This window comes from Balearica regulorum, chromosome 9, assembly GCF_011004875.1.
Source record: "Balearica regulorum gibbericeps isolate bBalReg1 chromosome 9, bBalReg1.pri, whole genome shotgun sequence".
NCBI classification, from domain to species: Eukaryota; Metazoa; Chordata; class Aves; order Gruiformes; family Gruidae; genus Balearica; species Balearica regulorum.
The window spans coordinates 24,276,066-24,300,915 of record NC_046192.1 but is presented as its reverse complement, the minus strand read 5'-3'; the positions used below and the strand labels follow the sequence as shown (position 1 = coordinate 24,300,915).

Below are 24,850 nucleotides of genomic sequence, written 5' to 3'. Positions count from 1 at the left end.
GGAGCTCGGCGTACGTGGGGCAGAGGGGGCTGAAACAGAGTCATAAACTGGAAAGAGAACTGGTTTTGAAAGCTGGCTGATTAAGGGAGCAAAGGTCCATAAAACTCTCATTTATGACACTGAAACAAAACTGTTTCTTTTCTGTGGCCCGCTTTACCGTCCCGTGCACCCGACTGATCCACGTCATTACCGTACGCTGTTCCAGACATAGGCTAAATCCAGAACATGTGAAAGGCATTGGGACTTCCAGCCTTGGCAACTAGACAAATACGTGTGACTCAAACACAAGCCCAGCTCCAAGGAGTCTTAAGAAAAGAGGCTGGCAAAGAAAGGCTGTACTGAGGCTTACATTACACCTCCTAATCCCCTGCACCCAAGCTGTTAGAAAAACTCTGTCCATCCCTGTTGTGCAGGGCTCCTTTTTCTGTGCCTTCCCCGCAAGGTATCTGGCCCTGTAAGCTATTCTGTGGAGCTGGGGTTGCGAGGCTGTAGGGCTCTTGCTGCTGCAGATGCTTCTGGGTGAGCTGGGGTTTGGAGTCAGCATCTCCACGCAAGCAGTGGCTGCCCTTCGGTGTACCGAGAGGATGCTTAGGGAAAGGGGATGAAAGCTAATAGGGCTAGAGGAATATATAAATTGAGTTGGTCCCCCTTTAAAACCTAATATGAAGAGCTCTTTCTATGAAGGAAAAAAAAGTTGAGAATGCACCAAACCATTCTTCACAATGACATGTAGAACACAACCTAAAATTTTCTGGTTGTGAACATTGTGACATTGTCAAACATACTCTTTTTCTTTAACGATACTTTTGGGGATTTCTTTTCTCTGTGGAAATGAGGTAGAATAAGTGTGCGCGGCTGGGTGAGCCATCCTCTGGTGACTGTGCTTTTGCAGAGTGAGTAATTGCTTCTGTTAACATCTTAAAAAGGTGCCACTCTGGCACATGACAGAGGTGTGTATTTTTTTCTGCCAAAAAAAAGAAGAGGTTCTATCCATAGGATCTGGTTGTGATGGGAATTAATAAACTTGCTTAATTAAAATTAGGTAAACTGTAAAATATCATCAGCTAGCTGTGGGTAGCAAGACCAATTAGAAAGAGTTGTGATTTTAAGAGGACTGTACAAAGAAATGCTGAAAACAGGGAAATCAATAACTCTACTTCATGTTGAGAAAGCTGATAGAAACCAAGAGATATTTTTCATAGGTGCAAAGAGAACATCTCGAGGTCATTTGGTGGGTCACAGCTAATTCTCTTTATCACCTACATGGCTCCCAGACCAGTTTTACACTAGTCTGTGTAATTGCTTTTCAGTCACAGCCCTGTTGTACCTCCCACAGCACCTCCACGATCACCAGGGTGAGAGGGGATGTAAGCTGGGAAAGGTTTGTTTAACCTGCGTCCTCCTCCTGCACTTCTTAATGGAAGGCTTTTGTCCTGCCTCCTCTTTGAAGCATGTCCTCCTGGATGGTACGGTGCAAACTGTCTACAGCGCTGCATCTGCCACGGCCAGGCTGCCTGTGACCGTGTGACGGGCGAGTGCCGGTGTCCCCAGGGTTGGACGGGGATAGCATGTGAAGTGGGTGAGTCTCATCATGTCCTCCAAGAGGAAAATTATGTATTTCTAGAGAATTTTGCCAAGGGAGACTTCAAAATCTCCCTCACTGAAGGTTTTTAGGACCAGCTTAGGTGATTCACCATATTTCAGAGGCATAAGTGTGTTTCCCCTCCAGCCTGGCCCCCCATCAGTCTCCCCCATCTCGTTTCAGAGTGTGGGGATGGGAGGCACGGAGAGGGCTGCGAGCAGAACTGTAGCTGCCACCATGGGGTTTGTGACCAGCACTCGGGGAAATGCATCTGCCGCGCTGGCTGGACTGGGGATCGTTGTGATGTTGGTAAGGGCAGTTCCTTCTGCACATGCTTTATTTTAACGCTTTCTTCTACCATCAGCCATTTCTGCTGAACCACAAACATATATCCTTGTCCAAATCATTTTTTCTTTTCCCACTTTGGTTCCCTACGTGCTAACAAAATGAAGGTATTTCTCTACTTTATGGGTACAAGGAAGAACACACGAAAGGGAGTGAGTTGTAAGGAGGGTTTGCCAGATCAGCCACGTACTGCTGCGTCTCTGTAAGTCATCAAGGGGAGCTCAGAAAATTTGCCCGTAATGGTTCAGATTGCACCTACCTTGCATGTGGTCCAGATTACCCAGATTTGACGTAGCTGTCTGTTTAGATCTGTGTAAATCTCTGAAATAGAAATCTCATAAGCAATAGGCATCAGATGAAACGTGCCACCAGCTTGGCCACTGAGCTGCTGCGATTTTTGCAAGCCGCAAGCAATTTTCTGTTGTCTCCTGAGGTGTTGAGGACTCACAAAGCCTCAGCCACCAGCGTGACGCTGTGCCCACCTTCCTCTTCTTCAGTCCTCACTGTCTCTTTGATCACTTGCAGAGACCTGTGAAGTGGAAAGCAGTACGTGAACACGGTGCTTTGTCACTGTTCCTACAGCTGTCCCTCTGTCTACGCATAATTGTGTAAATGTGAATGGCATCACCATCTCTATAGACACCATCTGGATTTGTACTCTAGATTATGACTAAGTCTTGGCAGACTTTCATGTGCGGGCTCATTAATAGCCAATGTTAAATGCTTTTAATATTTTTAATATATTCTCTTTCAATGATATTTTCTGGGCATGCAGTCTTCTAAATATCCATCATCATGTGCAAGAACAATGATATTGGCTCGTTTGTCAGTGGCGGATGCTTCGCGTGCAACGGGAAGAACTGTTGTGTTCTCTGCTTCTCCTCGCAGTGTGCCCTCCGGGATATTTTGGCAAGCGGTGCGAGGAGCAATGTGACTGCGTGCACGGCTTCTCCTGCCACCATCAAACTGGAGTGTGTCACTGTGAAAAGGGATGGCGAGGGAGGCACTGTGACAAACGTGAGTGTCTGCTGGGCGTTTATGGAGGACAGTTTAGGTCGGTGTGTATGTTCCTCCCAAATCCAGAGTCGGTGGCAGGTTCCTCTCACCCCCGCGTTGCTCTGTGGGGTTGGTCTGGAGGTGCTCATGGGGATGGGTGCAGCAGATCCATGGAGGGGGGGAGATTTGCACCATCCTCCCTGGCCCGTGCCCCGTGCCCTAACGAGGATCGGTTGCACCATTGCAGCTTGCTTGCCCGGCCACTACGGCGCAGGCTGTGCCCAGCGGTGCCGGTGTCCCGCGGGTACCCCCTGCCATCACCTGACAGGCGAGTGCGGCTGTCCTCCAGGATTCACCGGCCTCAGCTGTGAGAAAAGTAAGTTTGTTCTAAGATTTCAAATACTTCCCTTGTAAATTAATGAAGAAATTAATTTCTTAAAAACCTGATGACATAATGCCTGAAGAGGTAGGAGACAATGACCTCCTGGCAATGAAGATGGACAAGGGCGGCTTGTCACTCACCCAAATGGTTTGGCCGGTTCTGACCTCTGTGCCTGGCGCAGTTTGGGCTGTCAGGGTTTACCCTCTCTGGGTTCACAGGTCTCAGGCTGGCAGGGAGAGGCCGGGAGCTAAACTGGAGCAAAACAGACTGAGGAGGTGGGAGCTGAGCCCGACTCCTGCCGCAGCCATCGCTGTGCCGTGGGTAAAGCAGCAGCTCAGCTTTCTGTTGGCCTTGTCCCCGTGAGGGACCGTCTATTCCTACTGTCAGAGCTCATGGAAATGTCATTATCTGGTTTTTCCTCAGTGTTGAGTTTGGCAGTCTGGAGCTGTCTTTGAAAGCAGGCTCGTTCTGTGACCCCGGCTGCATAATTTTGACTTTGTTCTTCCTTGCCTGAGCACTGCTTTAGCAAAAAGAAAAACAACAAAAAAGAATTAAAGGAATTGACATTGGTGTTCCATATCCTCCACTAAAGGACTCTAAATCCTGACCAAGGGCAACTTAATGGAAGTGAGATGTAAGAATTAGAGGTGGAAAATCCAAAACCTGTAGGCAATGTGGCTGTCAACAGGCAAAATGAAACCTGTGAAGATGTTGGTGCTACAGCAGCTTTGCAAGTTTAAACTCCCTGCAAAAGGTAGAATGTCTTTATCCACGCGCCTGGTCCCTTGTGAATTATACTGTTATTTTAGTCAATTTTACCTGACATTTCCCTATGATTTTTTCTAGTGACAAGAAAATTGTATCTGGCCCTTGACAGTTGGGCACAAATTGACTGAACGAAACAAAATCAAGCAGTGAAGTAACCCCCAAGTAAATGTAATAAATCCAAAGTCCCAGAGGAGAGCGTCGTTCTGTAGGCAGGGATTTTATTTAATAAATTTGAACTCGCTCTTTGTTTGAGTGCTATATTTACCAAGACAAATTTAATTTATTGGTTTACATTTCCTCTTCCCCAAGCTTGTCCACCGGGCACGTATGGTAAGAACTGTAACCGAGTATGTCAGTGCTCTGCCGAGAATGAGGAATGTCACCCGGTGACTGGCGACTGTGCGTGCCGCCCAGGGTACTACGGGGCCCGCTGCAACCTCCGTGAGTATCGGGTTTGGGCTGCCCGCTTTCTGAGCGAGGACCGAGTTATGCAGCAGTATGTGCTGGCGCTTTGAGTTCATCTGTGTCTGTACCTTCGGTGTTGACTGAGATAAAGGTTGGGTTGGGTTAATTTACAATAATAAAAATACCTGTATTATTGCAAGGAATTAATTTCATTTTTTTAAATTAATTAAAAAAAAAAAAAGATTCATTTCTTAACTAAATTCTTTCCGATTTCATGCCGCTCTGAAGAATATCAATATCATTCTCTACATTTACACCTCTCATCTTCAGCTACACCTGGATATTGCGTAGCTCTCTCATTTCCAAATACCTAGGCCAAAATACTTCCTGAAATCTCAGCATGCTCAAGTAAGGACAAATGGTTAGAAAACAACAAGCTGCAATTGGCAATAAATCTAAGTGATTCATAAAGTTACTTAAGTTGTAGGGCCTTCTGAGGAACAATCAAATTAAACAAATTGTTACTCTGGATTGAAAAATGGTGACTAGTGTAGAGGACAAAATGCCAATTGGCCAAACACTCCATCATAAAAAATATTCCCAGATCCACATGCCTCATGCCGGTATTTTAGGAGATCTGTAAAGTTGCTCCTGGTGGAATGTGGCAACTGATAAGAAACATATACCAATGTATCCAGAAAAGGAGACAGTTAATTACCTTTTTATTTACAACTTTAATTTTGTTTTTACTCCATGGCTTGTAATAGTCTTATTTAAAAAAAAAAAAAAAAAAAAAAGAAAACAAGAAAAAAAAGCTTTCTTTTTGGCAAATGCTGATTTTTCCTTTCCTAGGAAGAATGCTGTGAGGCTCTGGTTTTTTGGGCGGCAATTTGGATACAAAGGCCAGCTGCCATGTGTGTGGCTCTAGTAAGGGTTAAACCTGTGTTTTATGCCTTGAGTAGAAATAGGAATGAGTCTCGTTTTAGAGATGGGCATTTGTATTACTGTCATGTCATCACAAGTTATTCTTTTAAATATAAATGTAAATGTAAGGATTGATTCTATCTTCCTTCGTACATCAATTCTCACCGTAAGTGGGATTGAAATCCAGCCTTCAAAATCTAGGCTAGAGCCATCTGAATCCATTATACATTAGATCATTATAAATATTATAGTAGAGCAGTAGTGGAGATCAACTATTTAACAGTATCGTTTTAAAAGGCTTAATCATGGTTAGCCTATTACTTTTATGTAGCAATCTTTCAGTAGTCATTACCTGTGCATATAGTACTAAATCTCTGTAGCTTATAGTAAATGTCCTCGAGCTTGCTTAGATCCTTAAGATTTTACTTCAGAATTTAAAAATTAAAATATTAATAATTACACTGAAGTTCTGACATAAAAGAAATTACAAAATGAAATCCATGTTTTGTTGCATTCAGAGAGGATTTTGCCATGGGCTCCTGTGTAGCTAGGATTAAATCTGTAGCTCATGACACATGAGCTTTCATGGTGGTGTGTTCTCTTGGATTCCAAAAACACATAGTATCTTGCACAGCAATTTCTCACTTAATAAATATAGTTTTGTTAAATGTTTACTGGAGAGATAATGGTATGGTGGATAACCGTTGTCTGATGATACCTGATAACCAGGGATAGCTAGCTTGACTTTGGTGGAAATACTCCTTGTTCCCGCCATCCTCACTATAGAGAGAACTGGGGCTGCTCCAGGATGAAGAAGCTTTTGATAGAATATTAAAAACAGCATAGGGAGCTGCTCCCAAAGACGTGAAATGGGCTTCAGTCCAGTCAACATGTGGTTGGATGCTGCTGGAAATGGTTTCTGGCAACTGTTGCTATATTTATAGTACTGTGAAGAAAGGTTCAAGAAGTATCTATAAAAGGTGTAGTTGGCTGGGAAGTCAAATTTCCAGGAGCCAAAAGCAACGATGCTTTCATGTTCTCAAATTTTGGAGTGAAGAGCTGAAACAGTCTCTTGGCAGGATCCAGAGGAAGCAGACAAACTAGCAATAAGGTTCCCATCAATTGTCCATAACTTGGTGGACAGGCAGATCTACTTGAGTGGTTATGAATAAAAAGCATTAAGTGGTGGTCTAACGGATAAAAAAACCCCATGGTACGTCTCTGTGACGTTTACTGGGTTGGGTGAATGCTGAGCCAGAAATACCTCACCAGCTTCACCTTCAAGCTGTAGGTAACAGGATGCTTCAGAAGTGATATTTTGACAATGCAATTAATAATATTGGTAAGAGAAGCCCTAGTGTATGCAGTTGGTATGAAAAGATTTAGGAGCTCTTGGTCATGGCAAACCCACCCAAACCAAAAGGAAAAAAATCAGGAAATGAGTTAGAAATCTGGCTGCTGCTCCTGCTGTTCTCAGAAAAAACATAAGTCAGATGCACAGGAAACTCTTAAATTAGAAAATGTCTTTATGAGATAACTGGTGGCTAAAGGCTAACCCTCTTTATAAAGGCAGCACCTACTTAAATGGCAGGACACTGGTAAGTTGCCCTAGCTATCTGCATGGAAGTGCTTCTGCAAAGTAGTAACAGAGGAGATGGCCTTGTTCATAATCACGTGAACGTAACAGCTAATGCGTTTGCCCTGCTTGTGTTGCTCCCCGTTGAACTGAAGTAAATATAATGCTGCAAGGGTACATTGTTAAGGTGGGAATTGCTGCACTCATTTCAGTAATGGACCTGCTCTTGCTAGTCTTGAGCTGAGGAACAACTCTGAAAGCTTTGCCAGGGAGAAACAGCGTATTTAGGAGTGTGGGAAACAGAATTAAAAAAAAAGAGAAAAGCCAAATGATGACCAAAAGGGAAGGGAGGAGGAAAAGAGAAACTCACTTAGAGTCCAGTTGAATCATTGAATCTGGGTGTGCCCTTAACTTCATGTCTTGGTGGAAATGAAATAGATGTTGCAGGGCTCACTCCTTGATGCCGGGTTTGCATATGAAACAGATTTTCTGTACTGACAGATGGAAGCACTGATGACGAAATATTCATTGAGAAGAAGCCATGGTTGAGAAGGGCTGGGGAGTATCTGCATGTTATAAAAGTGTGTATCTGTTTAGTCCTGATGATCTGCTATCCTGATTTGAGCAGAAGCCAATTTTCAGTTTTATATTAAAAGTTATCCCTTTAAAGCTTCACCATAAGCTCTACCTCTCTATTGAATAGTTAAAAAAATCCCAAGATTTCTCCAGCCTCTCAGACCATGCTTTCATGCCTTCAGAAAAGAGAGAAAATGCATAAAGTTATTGATGCGTAGATTGTGAGAGCGCTGTTACTTGGAGACATGTGCAAATATATATTCAACCAGATTTCCAAAGTAGCCATAGGCTTTGCTTTTGCCAGCAGAAGAGAAGGAAGGAAGCAAAGAAATGACATGTAGAGGTAGTAGCCCTAATGTAACTGTTCAATGATGATTATGTTGCTCTAAAAGCAGTACGCCTCCTCCAGTACACTGGAAAATTAGGAGAGTAACCTGCATCTCCAGAGTTCAGTGCTGGCATGCTGGAGACAACCCTGACAGATAGAGGCACGTGCCTAGCAGCTCTGTCCAGCTCTTTTCCTCAGTTCCAGCCTCCATCACTCTAAAGAGTATCTTGGAGACATGAGCTAAGTGTGGCAGATGCATTCATGTCTTCCTGATCTTGTATTCGGTGTTCCTTCAACATTAGCTGTCCAAAAAGAAACCAGAAATACTACCACCTGGAAAAACCTCTTCATGGAGAGCTCGTTGCCATGTAACACTGGCTCTGCAATCCATCCAGGTCTAATGTTTCTTTTGGTTATTACAAAATACAGCTGCTTTGGTTTTTTCCTCAGATAATTTTCTGGCCTTGCATTTAAACCATCTCTCTCCTGCACCTATCTTCTCAGAAGGTGTCTTCTGAAATGTCACGTTATTTCCATGTGCACGTTTTCATAATCTTCCATCCACAGCCCACTAGATGTGCCAGAGAAATGCCAGCTCCAGGTTGGATGGAAAGAGTAGATTATAGAGGAAAAATTTTCTCCAATGTAAACATTTTTTAAAAGATGAGACCTGCCCCAGTATCCACAACTGGTCAGTTGAAATGACTGCTAAAAGGGGCAGAGGTGGCTCACGGCTTCTCCCTGTCTCAGGCAAGCCAGGCTGGTGCTGCCCAAAGGAAGAGGGACCAGGGCCCCATCTCTCCATCTCAGGGCCACAGGAGGGAAAGGGGAAACAGGTTGATTTGGAACAGAAATCCAAGAGGAAAACCTCTGAAGAACTGGGCTTGCATTTCTTGCTACCGTCATGTATGAGGAACGGGAGGACAAGGCAGAGCCAGGAGCAATGGGACCAGGCTTGGCAGCAGCAGTTGGTCTGGCTCTCCGGGGTCTGACATTGCAAGTCAGCACTGCCTGGCATTGCCCAAGGCAAGCATCTGCTTGTCAATGCCTACTCCTGGCCCTCTAGAAGTGAACAGAGTTAGAAAATGAAAATCTAATTTTGGTTGAAAGCAACAAAGTGCTTATGACATGAAATGCAACGGGCCAGGTAGCAACGTAGCCTAATTGCTATTTTGTTCTTTTAAAACAGGGTGTCCAAAAGGTACTTATGGTTCAAACTGCCAAAACGCCTGTAAATGTATGAATGGAGGCCGTTGCGACCCTGCGTCGGGAACTTGTGATTGCGCGCCTGGTTTCATTGGAGCCGACTGCAGTACAAGTAAGCCAACATTCATGTTCTGCTTCTTGCAAAAAACAGCAGAGAGAATAATCTGCATAAGAGCTCGTCAGTAGAAAAACAGACAGATCCCAGCTACCTCCTCCTTGAATTGTAAATCAGGATTCCAGCTTTGTAAAAAAATCTCTTGCAAAATATTTTCCCTCTCTTCTGCGTGCGTAGAAGAAAGGACACTCATCCCAGGATTACAACCTGCTTGCCCAAATTTATTTCTAGAGCCAGCTCAGCATGAATTGCTCAAGTTCCTTCTTCCTGTCCAAAATTTCTAGGTTGAGAAATTATCTCAATATTTTGCTTCACACTGTGGTGCCATTAGTTTCAATAAATGGGAAAAAGATCAAGTTTTGTCATGGCAAAACTGGTAAAGACTCCATGGCAACCCTATTCTTACTTCTCTATTTCAGAGCTAAATTGTGTGGCTGAATTCCTGTGCTGTTTCCAAAGCTATGATCTCTACGAAGTTCTCTCCAGTTTATTCACAGAAAGGCAATGCTTTAATGTTTACTAGCCTATAGCTTTGCTCTTCAGCATAGGACAGCATCAATATTAAGGAAGGAAAGATGTCTTCAGCTGGAAGGATGTGCAGCTGATATTTCAATTGCACACTCAGCCTTTTGGTAGGAAACCTGCTAAACGTTCCATGTGAAACCATGGATTATATTTATAACCTCAAGTAAAGTTTCAGAGGATGAAGAGGTCATGTCTTTGGATGGGTTTTGGTTTCATAGTTGCTGCTTTGAAGCACATTAGTTGGGATAAAAACAAAGCCAACTCTACCTGTAAGATCCTGCCTATATTAAAAATGAAAACTGGCATTGGATACCCAGCGTGTTTAACAAAGGCTGCGTTTCCTTCAGCTTGCCCTGAAAATCGCTACGGGAAGGACTGCACCCTGTTCTGTGCATGCGGTAAAGGTCAGTGTGACCCACGGACTGGCAAGTGTACCTGTCCTCCCGGCCAAATGGGACCCAGCTGTCAGCAAGGTAACAAAGCAGGACCCAAGGTCATCCCTTTGGCTGGGCACGTACTTAAAACAACCAGCAAATAAAACTCGGTGCCAAACATTGTTTATAGCTGTGTTTCCCAATGCCTTTGCTTGATAACACTGCAGTTTGCTGTGTACTCAGCCCTTGTCCCTCTCCGCTCCATCACCCTGCCTTTAGCCTACCCTTGTCTCCTGTCCACATCTCACTGTTTTGCTCCACCACCCTCGGTACCGTTGCACTGGCTTCTCCACAAAGTTAAAGTTGCTGTTTTCAGAGAATTGCAGTCCAAACACCACAAAGGTGGAGATGGGGAAAAAGGTAGTTTGTACCACACAGCATGAGCAGCGTGAGGGTGCTGTGGGTGCACGGGACTGAATTTGGAAGCAAATTGCTTGAGCTGAAAAAAGTAAAGGGAGGGGATTTGCTGAGCAGGAGTTGAGATGAGAGTAAGAATGTGGAGTGAAGCCAAGTGAGGAGATACAGTGAGACAGGGAGTGTTTGGATGGAACTGCTAATACGCGTGGAGAGTAGAGTGTCTCACAGCCCTTAGGAGACACCAGGCACTTGGGACACTCTGTGGGAAGCATGTGTTTGTCTTTATTCCCTGTCACCTTCATTCTTTTTGGGGATGCTAATTTTTATTTTCTTTCAAACTTTGTTAATTCTCTGTAGTGTGTCCCCAGGGACAATACGGCCCCAACTGCCACCTGACATGTACCTGTCAGAACGGTGGCATCTGTGACCACGTGGATGGCAACTGCACGTGTGGGCTCGGCTGGACAGGAAGGTCATGTGAGAAAGGTAATTTTCTGCTTTGAAGATAGTGGTTGTGTACATTCAAACAAGGGTTCACAGTGTCTACAGACCCACAAAAGGGGACAAGTTTTGCTTAAGACAATGCCCTCCCAGCTGCATGCATCTCTGCAGCTTTTCTCACACAGAACTGCCACTAGTTAGAGCATTAGGTCTTTTTTAGAGAGTTTCCTCGTGAGTCCTGCTCTATAACTCATAAATTCCTTTGCATGGACTCTGATTTCTTCTCCTGTCCAACTTCTGTGTTCTTTTGTTCATGGGACCATTGTTTTGTATCTTCTTTCATTCATGTGCTCCTCCGAGGTTAGCAGAAGCCCACATCTCCCTCCTCTCGTTTTGTTCTCTCTTGTTACTCTCTTCCCTTTGACACTGGACTGCAGTTGAACATCCCGCGCATTGACTTCCCTGTTAGTGTAGTTCTGACAACATCTGTCCAAAGCAATTGAGATTGCTTTGCTATCTCGCCCTTGCTTCTGCATGACAGCTCTCCCGTACACAAGACAAAGCACACTTAAATAGAATAAGATCAGTTTTCACTCCGGAAACTCTCCCACCAGCCCAGAGTAGAGTTTTTCCACATCCTTCTGTCCGTCTCCCAAAAGTCATTCTGCCTTTCTGTGTTCCAATTTATCTCTCCAGAGAAGAGCTATCTTACAGTTATGGACTTAAATGTTCAGGAGACCATGAGGTTACAAGTGTGATGTCAAATAAGTAGTAAGTTCCAAGTTCACATTCAAGACAATGTCATCGTTCCATCGTAACTGCCACGATGTAATCTCCCCAACACACTGCAGGGCCTTCATTTGCAGCCTCTGTGCCTCACATCTACAGAAGATCCACCTCAAACTCCACACATATCTTGATGAACAACTGGTCATTATAGGGGAGTGCCCTTATATAAAAGTGTCATATAGAAATGGCACTTTTGTAGCTGAATTCTTCTATGCAATTGTTTCACTCTGCACCTGAGAAGACTCAGACACCCACTTCATGCACATGTGCAGAGAAGGAGCTGGGTAGACGTGCACACAGCGCATAAAGAACTGTGTTGTATCGCTAGAAAGAGCTTTGCTGTTCGTCTTTCGACAGAGATAGCCAAGTTATTGGAAATTTGAGTCTTGATTTCCACAGCAGTGTGGGTTTGAGTGTGTTTTGACTAGAAATCAAAGACAGCTAATCAGGCATCCTTTTTCTAGTGATTAGATACAATGTTCTTGAAAGATCTTGTCTGACATTTGCTGAGTTATGAATCTGATTATTTGGACGGCCACGCTCATTTAAGTTGGTCTGCCCAGATTCACATTATCATAGCAGCGGGAAGTTAACTTATGCAGAAATGATGCTGAAGTTAATTATATTGGCACAGTCACTTTTTCATGACTTGGCCTTCAGTAATTTGAGAGGTGTTTAGTTCTGTAAAAGCAGATATCTCATTATACATGGAAAGTCTGTTGCTATGCATGAAAAAGAGATCTTCCCAATTTTATTAGGAATTGGAATAGTGTGAACTCCAATGATAACAGAGGAGGAAAAACTTCGTGGTTTCTTTCACACTTTTGAAGTGCCTATAGGAAAATATTGCTGTAGAGATAGAAAAATAAATAATATACCATTTATACCATTTACTATGTGGCTTTACAACACGTGAAAATGAGGGAATTTTATTTGGATTAAATGTTCCTGCGGGTTCAACACTGACTACGTAGAGAGACCAATTAAAAAAGGTAGACTCTAAAAAGTATGAGGAAATTGCTGTTTGAACATCTATATAATATAAAAGATTTCTCATCAAAGTATGTAGATACAACATAGTTGTGCAGAAATGCTGTGTCTTTGTGACAAATGTTCTCCTTGGCTCTGCAAGTTATTGTATGGGCATCATGTCTCATCTATAGAAGCTATCACATAAGAGCTTTTCTGGGTGAGGTCAGCGGGTTTTTTCTTTTTTGTTTGTCTGTTTTTCTGTCCGTGTCCTGCCAGCAGAATGTCTCCCAGGGAAGTACGGGTCTGGCTGCGGCTTGGACTGCTCGTGCCAGCACAACGGCACCTGCGACAGGTTCACGGGCTGCTGCCAGTGCCCCGAGGGTTACTACGGCCGCTCCTGCGAGCACAGTAAGTGGAGGTACCCTGGGCAGCCCTGGCTTCCGACAGGGACGGGATGTGGGGCTTCAGAGTAGCCACATAAACACCTTGCCAGCTCCGTGAAAATTTTTGGGGTGTCCCAGATCACCCAGCTGCTTCCAGATCTGAGTGACTTTGGTGCTGGGGTGGTACAAGGTTAAAAGCACATGACATTATTAGAGTTAATGATAAATATAATTTTTGTTGATTCCCAGGGAATGTAGCTGAGAATACAGAGGGTTTTAGGGGGATGTATTTTTTCTTCATAAACCTTCCTCATTTTCGTTTCTTTCATTTTTCAGGGTGCCCCCCTGGATTTTATGGACTAAGCTGTGTTCATGCATGTGCCTGTAAAAATGGAGCGAGCTGCGATGCAGTGACAGGACAGTGCATTTGTCCTTTGGGTTATCAAGGTGTCTACTGCGAGAAAGGTACTTGCACTCCTCTGATGTAAATGAAAAAAACCAACCAAACAAAAAATCAAAATAACCCCCCCAAAAATGCATGTCATTATTCAAACCTTTGTTGAGAGCAACTTCTTCCATATTTTGAGCTTTATGAATATCCTGGAACACTAGATTTGGGATTGTTTACCTGTTATATAGCTGGGTGTTCTCATTTCCTTGTAAATTAACTAATCTGGTTCTGATTAATATAGCGAAAGTTCTGGTCTCCGTGATGTCTTGCAGCAATGAGTTCCACATGTTGTTTATTAAAAATAAGTTCCTTTTACTGATTTTAAATTTGCTTCTAAAACCACAAATAAGATTATTAAATACGTGAATGTCAGACCTGTTGAGTGTTATAGAATGGTCTTCTAGAGAGTTCTAATTAAAAACGAAAATAAGTGCCAGTTACGTTTCTGGGACAGCTTTACAGATAGCTTTGATAGGTTAGATTAGACGAACCTAACATAAAGAGAATTCATATAAATATTGTGCCTATTCCACTATGTTTGATTCTTCATTAAACTTGGCATTTATGCTACCTTCAGTGCAGAGTTTATGAGCTTTCCTCTGAGACATCCTGGAAAAACTCCTCTGGCTTAGTGTACGTTTTGCCATTCAAACGTGCGTCTAACAAAGCGCTCTCGCTCTCAGGCTGCGACAGGGGCTGGTTCGGAGAGAGGTGCCAGCGTCGGTGCGACTGCGGAAGAGCTCCTTGTGATCCAGAGACTGGGAAGTGCCTTTGCCCACCTGGGAAAACTGGAGACAAATGTGACATTGGTAAGGGTAATAACTTCTAAGGGCTGGACCGTGGAGAGTTAAACCAGTATGACCTGTTGGTCTAAGTGTAACTAAAAGGACATTTGCTGGTATTCAAGAACACATTGTTTGCAGCAAATTACTCTTACAGGTTATCAACAGCTTTATCAACAGGCTGTACCTCTTGAGTTAACCAATATTTAAATTGATATATCGATGAGGGTAGCGGAGCTGCAGCAGCTATGTATGCCTCTGGGCTTCAGCAGTAGTCCAGGAACATTTAATCCAAATAAAATTCCCTCATTTGCAGCACAGGCACTTGGGCTGTGTGTTTGGGAAATGGTTGGCCCACAAGAGCAGAATTATTTTGTAACAAGGGTATAAAAACAAGTGAGAAAATTCTCCTGTAGGCAAAACCAGTCCCACCGCTGTACCCTGATGAGATGATTGCAGGGTCGAGAGGCAGCAATGGCAGGCAAGGTTCTTGAGCCAGACTCTGATCACAGTGATCATGGAGTAAATTTAGGGTGATCACTGCAGTAAAGGGAATTGCAGTGGCTTAAAAAAGTGTAAGAAGACATTTGTGATCCTAATGTTGTGGCAAACAAGATAAAAGGAGTGAACATCCGTGTGCTACTTTTGGAGGTTCACACCAGGAACCATAATCCTCCTGAGCCCCAGAATCACGGTGGGGGAATATTATTTCTCTTTTTGTTCTAGGAAAGGGCAGGAAATGGCTTTAAACAGCCTGTTATTAATGCAAAGTAATTGCTGGGAGCTTAACTGCTAGTGCAACCTGCAAAACTAAAATGGAAAATTATTTGCTTCCCTCTCCGCACTGTCCTGTGGTCAGAAACTGAAGCCACCCCATCTGCAGGCGCTGGTCTGATGGGGGACGTCAGCCACCCCCGGAGCCAGCACGGCGCTGGGCATCCAGAGGCTTTCCAGCGAAATTTTAGGTAGAATTGGAACGCAAGGGGGAAGCTCAGCACCAAAAATGTGAACCGAGGTTTTGCTTCTCGCAAACTCTAGGAGTAATTTTTATTTTTCTTAAATCAGCTAGGGTAGCCCCCATCCATGAAAAGCTGTTATGGGGTAGGTTTTATTTGCATTTTTATTTTCAATTAGGCTCAGTTCATCTGTGATATAACTGTGAGCAGCTGTGACTGTGCAGCAGCCATAAAGATAAAAGGCCTGATTTTAATTTGAACTCTGGTAAAGCACCCATTAAACAGGCAAAATGTTAATTAAAAAAAAAAAAAAGAGAGAGAGAATATAACAGACTTTTATGGGCGCTCTTTTTCTGTAGTAAATTAACATTGCAGACTTTCAAACAGATGTCTTAAATACACATTGTTATTAACATGAAAATGTGGTATTACATAAATTAAAATCAGGTCCAGAGGTGTTTGAGGAGACCTTTTCTCATAACATTTCCTAACTGAAAAGGCCAAGCTCTGAGCACATGGGGAGAGTTCTCCCACGTGTTGGGGCTGCAGCTGATGCAGGGCTCAGCAGCACCTTGACTTACCTGAGGGTGCTTGTGTGAGAAAGCAAGCGCCTTCGTTATTTCTTCAGTATTTTCTAGCGAGGTGAAGGAGAGAGGGCTATTGTTTACAGTGTATTTAGCACCCTGCCTTGTGACCTGCTGCTAACTTTTTCTTCATGCCTGTAATCTGGATAAAAAAATTGCGATGAGGATTTATCAGCCTAGATATGAAATGTATTTGTATTTGGAAGCGAGACATTCAGTGAGTTTAATTTGCCAGGAGGCAGCAGAGTTGGGCAATTGGAGTAAGACATAAGAGTATATATAAAATGGATTAGGTTTCAATTTCGCATTCTTTGAGGGAAGGATCTTTGCTGGCGCACGCAGACAGCCAAGCCGTGCAGTGGAGAGCTGCCGGAGATAGTGTGGATCCAGGATGCTGACAGTAACTTTCCTGAGCAAATCCCAAGATCTTTTCTGTCGGGCTGTCAGCCCCTGATATTACACCAGTAATGATTTCCATTCTGGGAACTTCTTTAGGACAGCTGGGCCACGGTTTGGGCGGACCATGCAGTAGATGAAACTTGAAGATTGCAAGGCTTTCCAAAATGTTATGTTTTAATGTTAGCAGATGTAGTTGTCTGAGCCGCTTCCTGATCGCAGAGAACAGGGAGACTACTAGGGAGCATTGACCCTCTTCCAAACACTTCTGTCCTTCCAGAATGCAGGTCAGACCAGTACGGCCCTGACTGCTCCCTGCGATGCCAGTGTGCCAGCAAATCCCAGTGCAACCCATACAACGGGAACTGCGTATGTCCAGCCACGTGGATGGGGCCAACCTGCAAAGAAGGTAACACAAGCTGGAGATGTGCAGGCTTTCTTAGTAGAAGAAATCATGCTCAGGCCATGGTGGTGGTCAGCGGATCATTTGGACAGGAGTATTAACCCACCATGCAAACATGGTGCTCAGCATCAGCCACCGCAGTTTCTGCGTCGAGCTGTGCGAGGCAGAAGTTGTCCTGTACTTCCAGCTCTGGTGAAAAACTCAGAGCCTGTGATAGCAGCAGCTTTGCTTGGAAGGGTTCTGGTGGTGTGTGCTCCCCTCCTAACGGTCCAGGAGCCTGATGGTGCGAATGCCAGGAGTCATTCCGGTGTTTGTGAGGTCTTGGCCAAGCTGAACTGACTCAGTGCAGTGGTTTCCCCTCAGAGCAGGCTGTGGAGATCCTGCACAGCCTGCTGAAGGATTCCCGTGGCTGCCTCCAGCACAGCTGTACACTCTTCTATGCCTGCCAGTGTGAAATCTTGCCCTGAAATAGTGGATATCCACAGCCTCTGTAAGATGAATAAGGAGGTTTACTTGCTGTGCGTGCCATCACATTCACTTACTTTTTGTAGAGGTGTCAAGTTTTGAAGAGCATGGTCAAACGTGATAAGCCAGATAAGTAGCTAAAACATTGGAAAATAGATTTGGATTGATTTGCGAGTGTGCTAAAGCACTCATCACACTCTCACAAAAGGGTTTGGGGGTTTGGTTTTCTTTTTATTTAGATAATTTCTCGTCTTAATGAGATATAGAACTAAGTGAAATTTTCCTCCCACTTGTAGTCTAATCACAACTGGCTTGATGGTGATACCATACAATTCTGTATTTAGTTTAGGAACCACTCTGGGATCCTTCCGTTTGAGAGATGTTTTATTTTGCCTGCTCTCTGCCTCTGTGAGGAGGTCAGTGTAACTCAGTCGTCTACCTTCTTTTGAAGAGTACCGTTTATTGAATTATTTAAGTGTAAATTGCATAATCTATATAATATTTCAATATTATGTTATATAGACCTGAAACCGTGTTTCTACTTAATTCTCTAGGTGGCCCTCCAAAGCTTCCTTTTTATGAAGAACAAACTCAGGAAAGAGGGAATATTTTTCCAAGAGCTCTACAACAGTAACATTTGGACTAATAAATGAACTGTTTTATATGCACAGACGGTATTTGAATTTGGATATGAAAACAGCTATTCAATTCAGCTTGAATTGTACTGAAGTATTCACACTTCTTATGGAAGACTACAGAGGCCATTTAGTAGCTGGATCCTTTTAAAAAGTTGAATCTGTTCATGTATTTAATCCTAGCCTCTTACCCCTTCATTAATCTGCTCTGGACATTCTTTCTGATATATAATTCACTGTTTGAAAGATTGGATGTGTTTTCAATAAGACCAGCTCCAAAGAGTATCAGGATAAGCGGTATGTAACATGCAGACCACGTAGAAGTGACTTTCTAAACCCGCTTGACATCCAGCAAGAAGTTTAACAAGTGTTTCACGGATTATTATGTCAATATGAATTCACTGCAAAATCACATTGCACGGAAACTAGTGGAATTCACCAAATTAACTCCTCTTTGAATAATATTGTGTTCTAGAAAAACATTCAGTCTAATTTTAAACTTGCAACTGAAGAAGAATCCACCACAGTCCTCAATAAGTTGTTAATTAATTTAAGAATATGTACCGCACTTCTAGAGTGGATTGACTGACTGGAAATTCTCCATCTATATCTTGCTTACGTCTGACTCAGTCTTCCGAAGAGCATGGTGTCATCTGTCAGACTCTTCTGGCTTTCTGCATTCTCCCATCTTGTCAGTTGATTTTCTCGGTGGTTTGTCAAGTTGAACTGTGCAGCAGTTCTTGTCAAACAGTACTTTCTAATGCAGAATAGAGTTTTATCTTAGATGGAGACAGCAGATAATAAGCAAGAATAGATGTTTAAAGATAATCTCAGTGTTCTTTACATAAAGGATTATAATGTACTTTTACTGCACAATAGTTGGTCAACTTTAGCAAGTCCTGATACCATTCAACAGCTGCTGTTGGTCACTTAATAGAACAAAGACATTTTGGTGCTATTTTGTCTCTTTAGACAGCTTGTTCTTTAATATAGAACTATGTCATGATAAAGAAATAATGTTCTCTATTTTAATGTTCTGAGTTAACCAGACTAAAAGATTTTAGAGTGCCTCGTTATACTTCTCTTTAGGTTAGGTTAGGAGTTACAAAATCTGTGTAGTAAGTAACCTCTTGAGTCTGACTATATCAAAAGTGCACTTATTAAAGGCCATCCGGACCATGGGCTCAGTAGGCATGGGAGTACAGGCAGTTCCAGGTCTTGTGCTCACACTACCGTGCACACACCATAACAAATTGCAACTCTGCAAGAGAAGATTTTTGTCTTAGAAGAGATGAAGTGACAATAATTGATGCTAACTTGTGATTTTTAAAGATGATGTTTGTTGTTGCGGTTGGATAATGAGTTGGTGAAGTAAAGGTTTTACCCCATGGTTCACCTCATGTCTTAAACACATCTGCAGTCATTAACTGTCCAGTACAAAGCACAGGACACTTCCTCACCTGGGAGTTTAATTCACACTGTGATCTACTGGAAGCAATACAGGTTTGGTAGCTTTTTCAAGCTTCGTGGAAGTCTTACTGTTGTTATTCATCACTTCATAAGTATTGAAAGTCATCCTAAGCACAGTAAAGATATTTGTCAATGTGTCAACATTAATTAACCAACTGCACTTTTGGCCAGAAAATCACAACGGCTGATGCTGATCCCTTGTAATTTCTTCTTTAGAGCTCTGTGAATGTTGCTGGAAAGTTTACCTGATGTAGATGTAACAAAATTGTTGTCCCAAACCTAGACAGAAGTGTGTGGCTCTCAGAGGGCTTTACTGTCAGCTGTGACATTTTAAATGTTCTTTTGTTGATGTGATCTGGGTCTGAGCCTACAATTATGTGAATTTGGGGCAATTTCACTGAACTAGAACTGATAAGGTAAATCTCATGTCAGACAATTAGCTATAATCTTAGCAACTGCTGGAGAAGAACGATCCAAGTTAAGCAATTGACATATTTTGATCTTAACTATGTATTTACCACAGAGCCAAACTACAATAGTAATGCAAGCACCACATTATATTCAAGATTGTTCGCAGAATCGTAGAGTACGTTACGTTGTAAGAGATCTTTGGAGATCCAGGCTTTTCTTCAAAGCCTGGCCAACTTCAAAGTTAAATGGGGCTGCTTGGAGATTGATCCAGTCTAGTTCTGAATATCTCCAAGGATGGACATCCCACCACCTCTTTGAGCTCCTGTCTCAGTGAAAATTTCATGCTCATGATTTTTTTTCCCCTAGTTTCTAACCAGAATTTCCTAAGTTTCAACTTTGGTCCGCTGCTTCTCATCCTTTCAGCGTGCATCTCAGAAGTGTTTGGCTTCATCTCATCTACAGCCCCCATGGGGCAGTTGAAGACAGCAGCAACCTCCCCTTGGTCTTCTCTTCTGAAGACTGGGCAAACCCTGCTCCCTCAGACCCAACTGCATCAGCCCCGAATACCTCGGTGACCCCGTTCCAGTACGTTGGACACTTCAGTGTAGGGAAAGGTGCCCGATGTCTGGAATGGTAACGCAGCAGCTACTGCCTAAAACCCAAGAACTTATCTTTTGCTGTTTGGCAGCAGTTTATGAAATGTACTGGTGTTTCCTTATCTATGTATACTGATATGTGATCAGAGCAGCTAATCAAAGGGGAAACCTTTCTCAAGCCATATTATTTACACCCGTGTATGCTTGTTTACGTTTTCCACAGTACCTTGATAATAGAATTGTAAATATGTAGTATAAAGGAAATAAAAGGGGTTTGTATTAAGTATTTCTAAAGAATGTCACAATTTTAGGTACATGATGAAACACATATTTTAAGTGATACTGAGCCTGTGCCAATGAATTAGAGGCCCAAGTAGATCTGCCTGGGAAATATTTCAGCAAACTTTTTTTAAAATCAGAAAATTCCAATTCATACAAAACCATCCACATGCAATAGGTTTTTTTTTTTATTCATTCCTCCTTCAAAATACTTCTTTGTTATTGCCTTGGGGAAAGAAGTTCACTTCAGTGCCATTAAACAGGTCATTCTGATCTGGGGCTCAATATGACTTTTTTGTTCCAAAACAAAGTACAATCATATAAAGATAAAAATCAAAATTAACTATTTTTAAAATATTAAAAGATTAATTTTGATTGGGGTAGTTTTGAATGTCTTTTCTTGGATCTCTGTTTGTGCAGGTTTTCACTTTTTTCACAAGGCAAGGAAAATGTTTACAGGATGCTGTTGTCTAGAAGAGCCAAAACTTTGCATCATTAGCTATTAATTAAGGAAGTTTACTTGCTTGTGATGTCATTAGTATGTTTTGATTCTGCTCCTTACTGCAGATTAGCAAATTTACCTAATTCTGTGCCTACAAAATAGTCTTCATTAGACAGCATAGACTTTTTTAATGGAAAAACTACTAAATCAGCTTTTCCATAGATTAGTTTTGTGGCAAGTGAGTGTAATTGTTACTAAAATAATATAACTCTGCTTATTTGCTTCATCGGATTCCAGTGAAAGGCTGTGAGGCTGATACTGTCCTGAACATAGCACTGGAGCTTGTTGAAAATGAAAGTGAAAACTTCAGTGAAAATGGTTTTTATATTTAAATTTATGTCCATCTTCCACTTGGTAAATGCCTTTCTTGGCTCTCCATTTCCCCAAAGGCTGAAATTAATTACGCTTTCTTGCAAAGAGCGCTCTGTGTATTCCGCTGTAACACACTTGCATGCACAGATAACTCCTTTCAGAAAGACATTTAAATTATTTTGACCGTGCAGTTTCTGTGCCAAATCCCGCTCTCTCACCTTGTTGTGTATTCCAGATAACTTCAGTTTGAGAAGAGTGGAAATGAGTTGAGTGTAACTCAGTGGGTTCAGCAGAATCTTACTCAATGTGAATTCATGAAACCAGAACAACATGTTTTAAGTTAGACTTCAGTATTTATAACACTATTCTCATAGGAAAACAATCAGAATTTTAAAAATTCCCCGCTTCTCCTGCCAAAAATTATTATTCTACTTTTATCCTTTTTATGTTGAAGAACCATAGCTATTAAAGTTTGCCCAGATTTCTTGCCAACCATATTATTTTGATTGGCTGCAGATTTCTGTTTGTGTAAGTAATAACCATCATAGTATCAGGAGTTGCCAACGGGACAAACATGGAAATTATACCTTTATGTCCTTCCCAGAAGAGCCAAAGAGACATTTTGGAGCTATCGTGGCTTCATACTGTTGATCTAACAATGACAAATAACAATGTTTTGGTTAGAGTTTAGCTTCTTATCAGAGCAAAGAAAAGCTTAGGAAGGGTCCTTGAGAGAACTGGTGGACCAAGAATCCTCCATCCTCCCATCCCATGTTAATTTTTTTAATAGTTAGGCCAGAAACCTTCTCGGTCCCCAGTTCTTGAAGGACTTTTCCTGCACGCTGACCTGTGGCTGACTGCAGCAGCTCCGTGCGTGAGCTGTGACTGTGCCCAGTAATTCTTTTGCGGGGTCAAAGCTTTAAATTTTAACACTGTGTAAAGCAATTTCCAGCGGTAAACAACAAATCTCAGACTTGTAGAGCATAAATTGTTTATCCTGTTCTTTTTATTGCTTTTAATACGCACTTGCATAGCAAGATTATTTCTTCGTGAATCTGTAACCCCCTTCAAAGAATATGCGGGATGTATCAAACCTGTACTGTACTTTGTTGTACACGTATCATAGTGAAAGGATGCTAATTTTTTTATATAAACACGTCGTTAAAACTTATTCTTGTTTTCTCCTTATTGATAGTCTTAAAGCAGTAAGCCTGTGTTGTGGATGAAACTTTATTCTGTTAAACCAATTCACATTCAGAGCAAACACGCTGAAATCACACCTGCTTTTAATAGTTTGTATAGAATAAATAATGGCCTGTACATAAATGGGTTTATATATGATCCCTGACCAGAGCAACTTGTCCGGTGACCGAGCCTGATAAATAGAGGTTTCTGGCACTCAGACTCCAGAGTATTAGAAATATTCAAAACACAGCATAAATCTTGCTGGAAGAGGATGGTTATGAAGTGTAACATTTCTGGAAGACTTGGGCATGAAGCACTTTGAAGGCATTTGACACCGCACACCTGCGGGGCTCCATCAGCCTTCTTGGACACTTCCCAGAGCCTAATACTCGCTGAACAAATAGCCCGGTTCACCTTAAGGGTATTGTCTTCTCACATTGGCAGGAGCTAAAGGAACACATGTGCCTGTTTAATGCCAAATAATGCAATAAGTGTGTGCTGGTTAATTGGAAGTAGCATGCTAAATTGAATTCAAAATGTGTAACAAAGGGGGGACAGTATATCAAGCTGTCAGAGAAAAAGTGGACAGATACGGCTAGCTAGCTTCTGGGAGAACTGCTCTACAGGCTTGGACTTATTTTTAAATCTTAGAGCAAACACTTTTAAATTTAGCTCTGTAGTACTGCAGGACTTTGTCATATGTGATTTACTTCATTGTTCATAGAGTTTTCAACAAGGAGTAGAATAATTAAGTTCATTTGGTTTGTCATCTTTTTAACATATGCTATAAAGATAGCTCTATAATGACCGCAACTTATTCAATAACTTCTTTCTTAATAGCAATATTTATACTCTTCAAAAAAATTGTAGAAGTTATTGCACTAGCCTTTCGGTCTCAATGATTGCCATTAAGAGCTGATCATAAAGTAAATGTGGTGGGTTAATATTCACAACCTGTGCAGAGTTAGCATTGGTCTATGTCTCAAACCTTTAAAAAAGCCATCTCTTTGCAGCGCTTGAAAAGTTCACGTATGCCTGCAATAGAAATATGGCACTGGAATAAGGGTGATCTTGTGGCCGTGCTCCAGGAAGCACTGCTCCATGGTATGGTCCCCTCGGCATCTTCGGACACTGTTAAACTGATCTGTAGCCAGCACTGCTTATCTCTTATTTTAGTCAGCACTAAAAGTTCACAGGGTGCTAATAGAGTATTCTGTATGCACACAGTATAAAAAAAAAAAAAGCTGTCCAAAGCCCATAAATGATTTAAAAATTACTTAAAAGTTCTGTATGATAAGGCACTGCTTTGTTGATTTCTTCAAGCATGGTAGTTAAAAAAAAATACAACTCAGTTGTGTTGTTTTATATATGAATAAAGATGTCAGCAACTAGTCATCTAACTGTCCATGCCATTTGGCAGTATCTAGCTTCCTTTTCAGTAATAGCCCAATAAATCTTTATCTTTTAGTAAGCTGATGACAGCAAAACATCTTGAGAAGCTGCATGTGGTGTAGATATTATAGTTAATGTTTAAAATGCTTCATGCCATCATCTACTGGGTGTTTTTTCCAGCCCAGATGTAACATCTTGGCTTAAGGCATGTGCTCGTGTCTCCCTCTAGTGACCCCAAGGACCTAATGATAATTAAACTAATTAATATATTAAGGTCTGTGATTTCTTGGTGTAAGAGATCAAAGAGTTAGGCTTGCTGCTCCTCAGAGGTCAAATTTGGCTAATTCATTAATACAATAAAGCATGAATTACTAGCATCAGGCGTAGACCATGGCCCGTCTGAGCAAAGGCTGCACAAACGTAGCAAGGTGATGGTCCTTCCCCGAGACCACCATGTCTGTCCACAGCAAGTGAGATCCATCTCTGCTCACGTGGCCTTAGCACAGAGCTCTTACCAAAAGTAATACAAAATTTGCAGATTTCCAGTTTGCAGAAGTTTCTGTACTTCACATCGATGTGTTCTTCCTACCTACAACTCCTACTTCGTTCAGCCAGAAACATGAAGGAAACCTATTGTGAAATTCAAGGGTTGTGTCATCTCTGTCCCCTGCTTTGAAGACAGCATGGAGGCTTTCCAACGTGGGAGTGCCAGAGCTAACCGAGTGCACGCCGCCTGGTTGAGTGGAGCTATATTTGGGGTGGAAATGTTCCATGGTCCCACCCATTCTGCCCCATTGTGCCCGCTCTCATTAACGAGAAACCGCCCTGTCTTTGATATTTAGTAAGTCTTAGCGTGCTATACATTACTTACAAAGTGACTTAATGAAAATTCTCTGCTTTTCGCAGCTGGAGGTATTTTTCAACCAG

General features: G+C 42.2%; 1 protein-coding gene across 1 annotated transcript in view; it reads left to right on the top strand.

The window, feature by feature from the left end:
• Positions 1–22,477, top strand: part of LOC104636407 (uncharacterized) — a 202,107-nt gene extending 179,630 nt beyond the window's left edge. The window contains 13 exon segments of the mRNA XM_075761610.1: positions 1,451–1,579; positions 1,766–1,891; positions 2,816–2,944; positions 3,171–3,299; positions 4,383–4,514; positions 9,072–9,200; positions 10,076–10,201; positions 10,877–11,005; positions 13,001–13,129; positions 13,441–13,569; positions 14,239–14,364; positions 16,554–16,682; positions 17,696–22,477. Coding sequence (XP_075617725.1) covers positions 1,451–1,579; positions 1,766–1,891; positions 2,816–2,944; positions 3,171–3,299; positions 4,383–4,514; positions 9,072–9,200; positions 10,076–10,201; positions 10,877–11,005; positions 13,001–13,129; positions 13,441–13,569; positions 14,239–14,364; positions 16,554–16,682; positions 17,696–17,775 — 1,622 coding nt within the window. The 3' untranslated portion in view covers positions 17,776–22,477.
• The last annotated feature ends 2,373 nt before the right edge of the window (positions 22,478–24,850 follow it).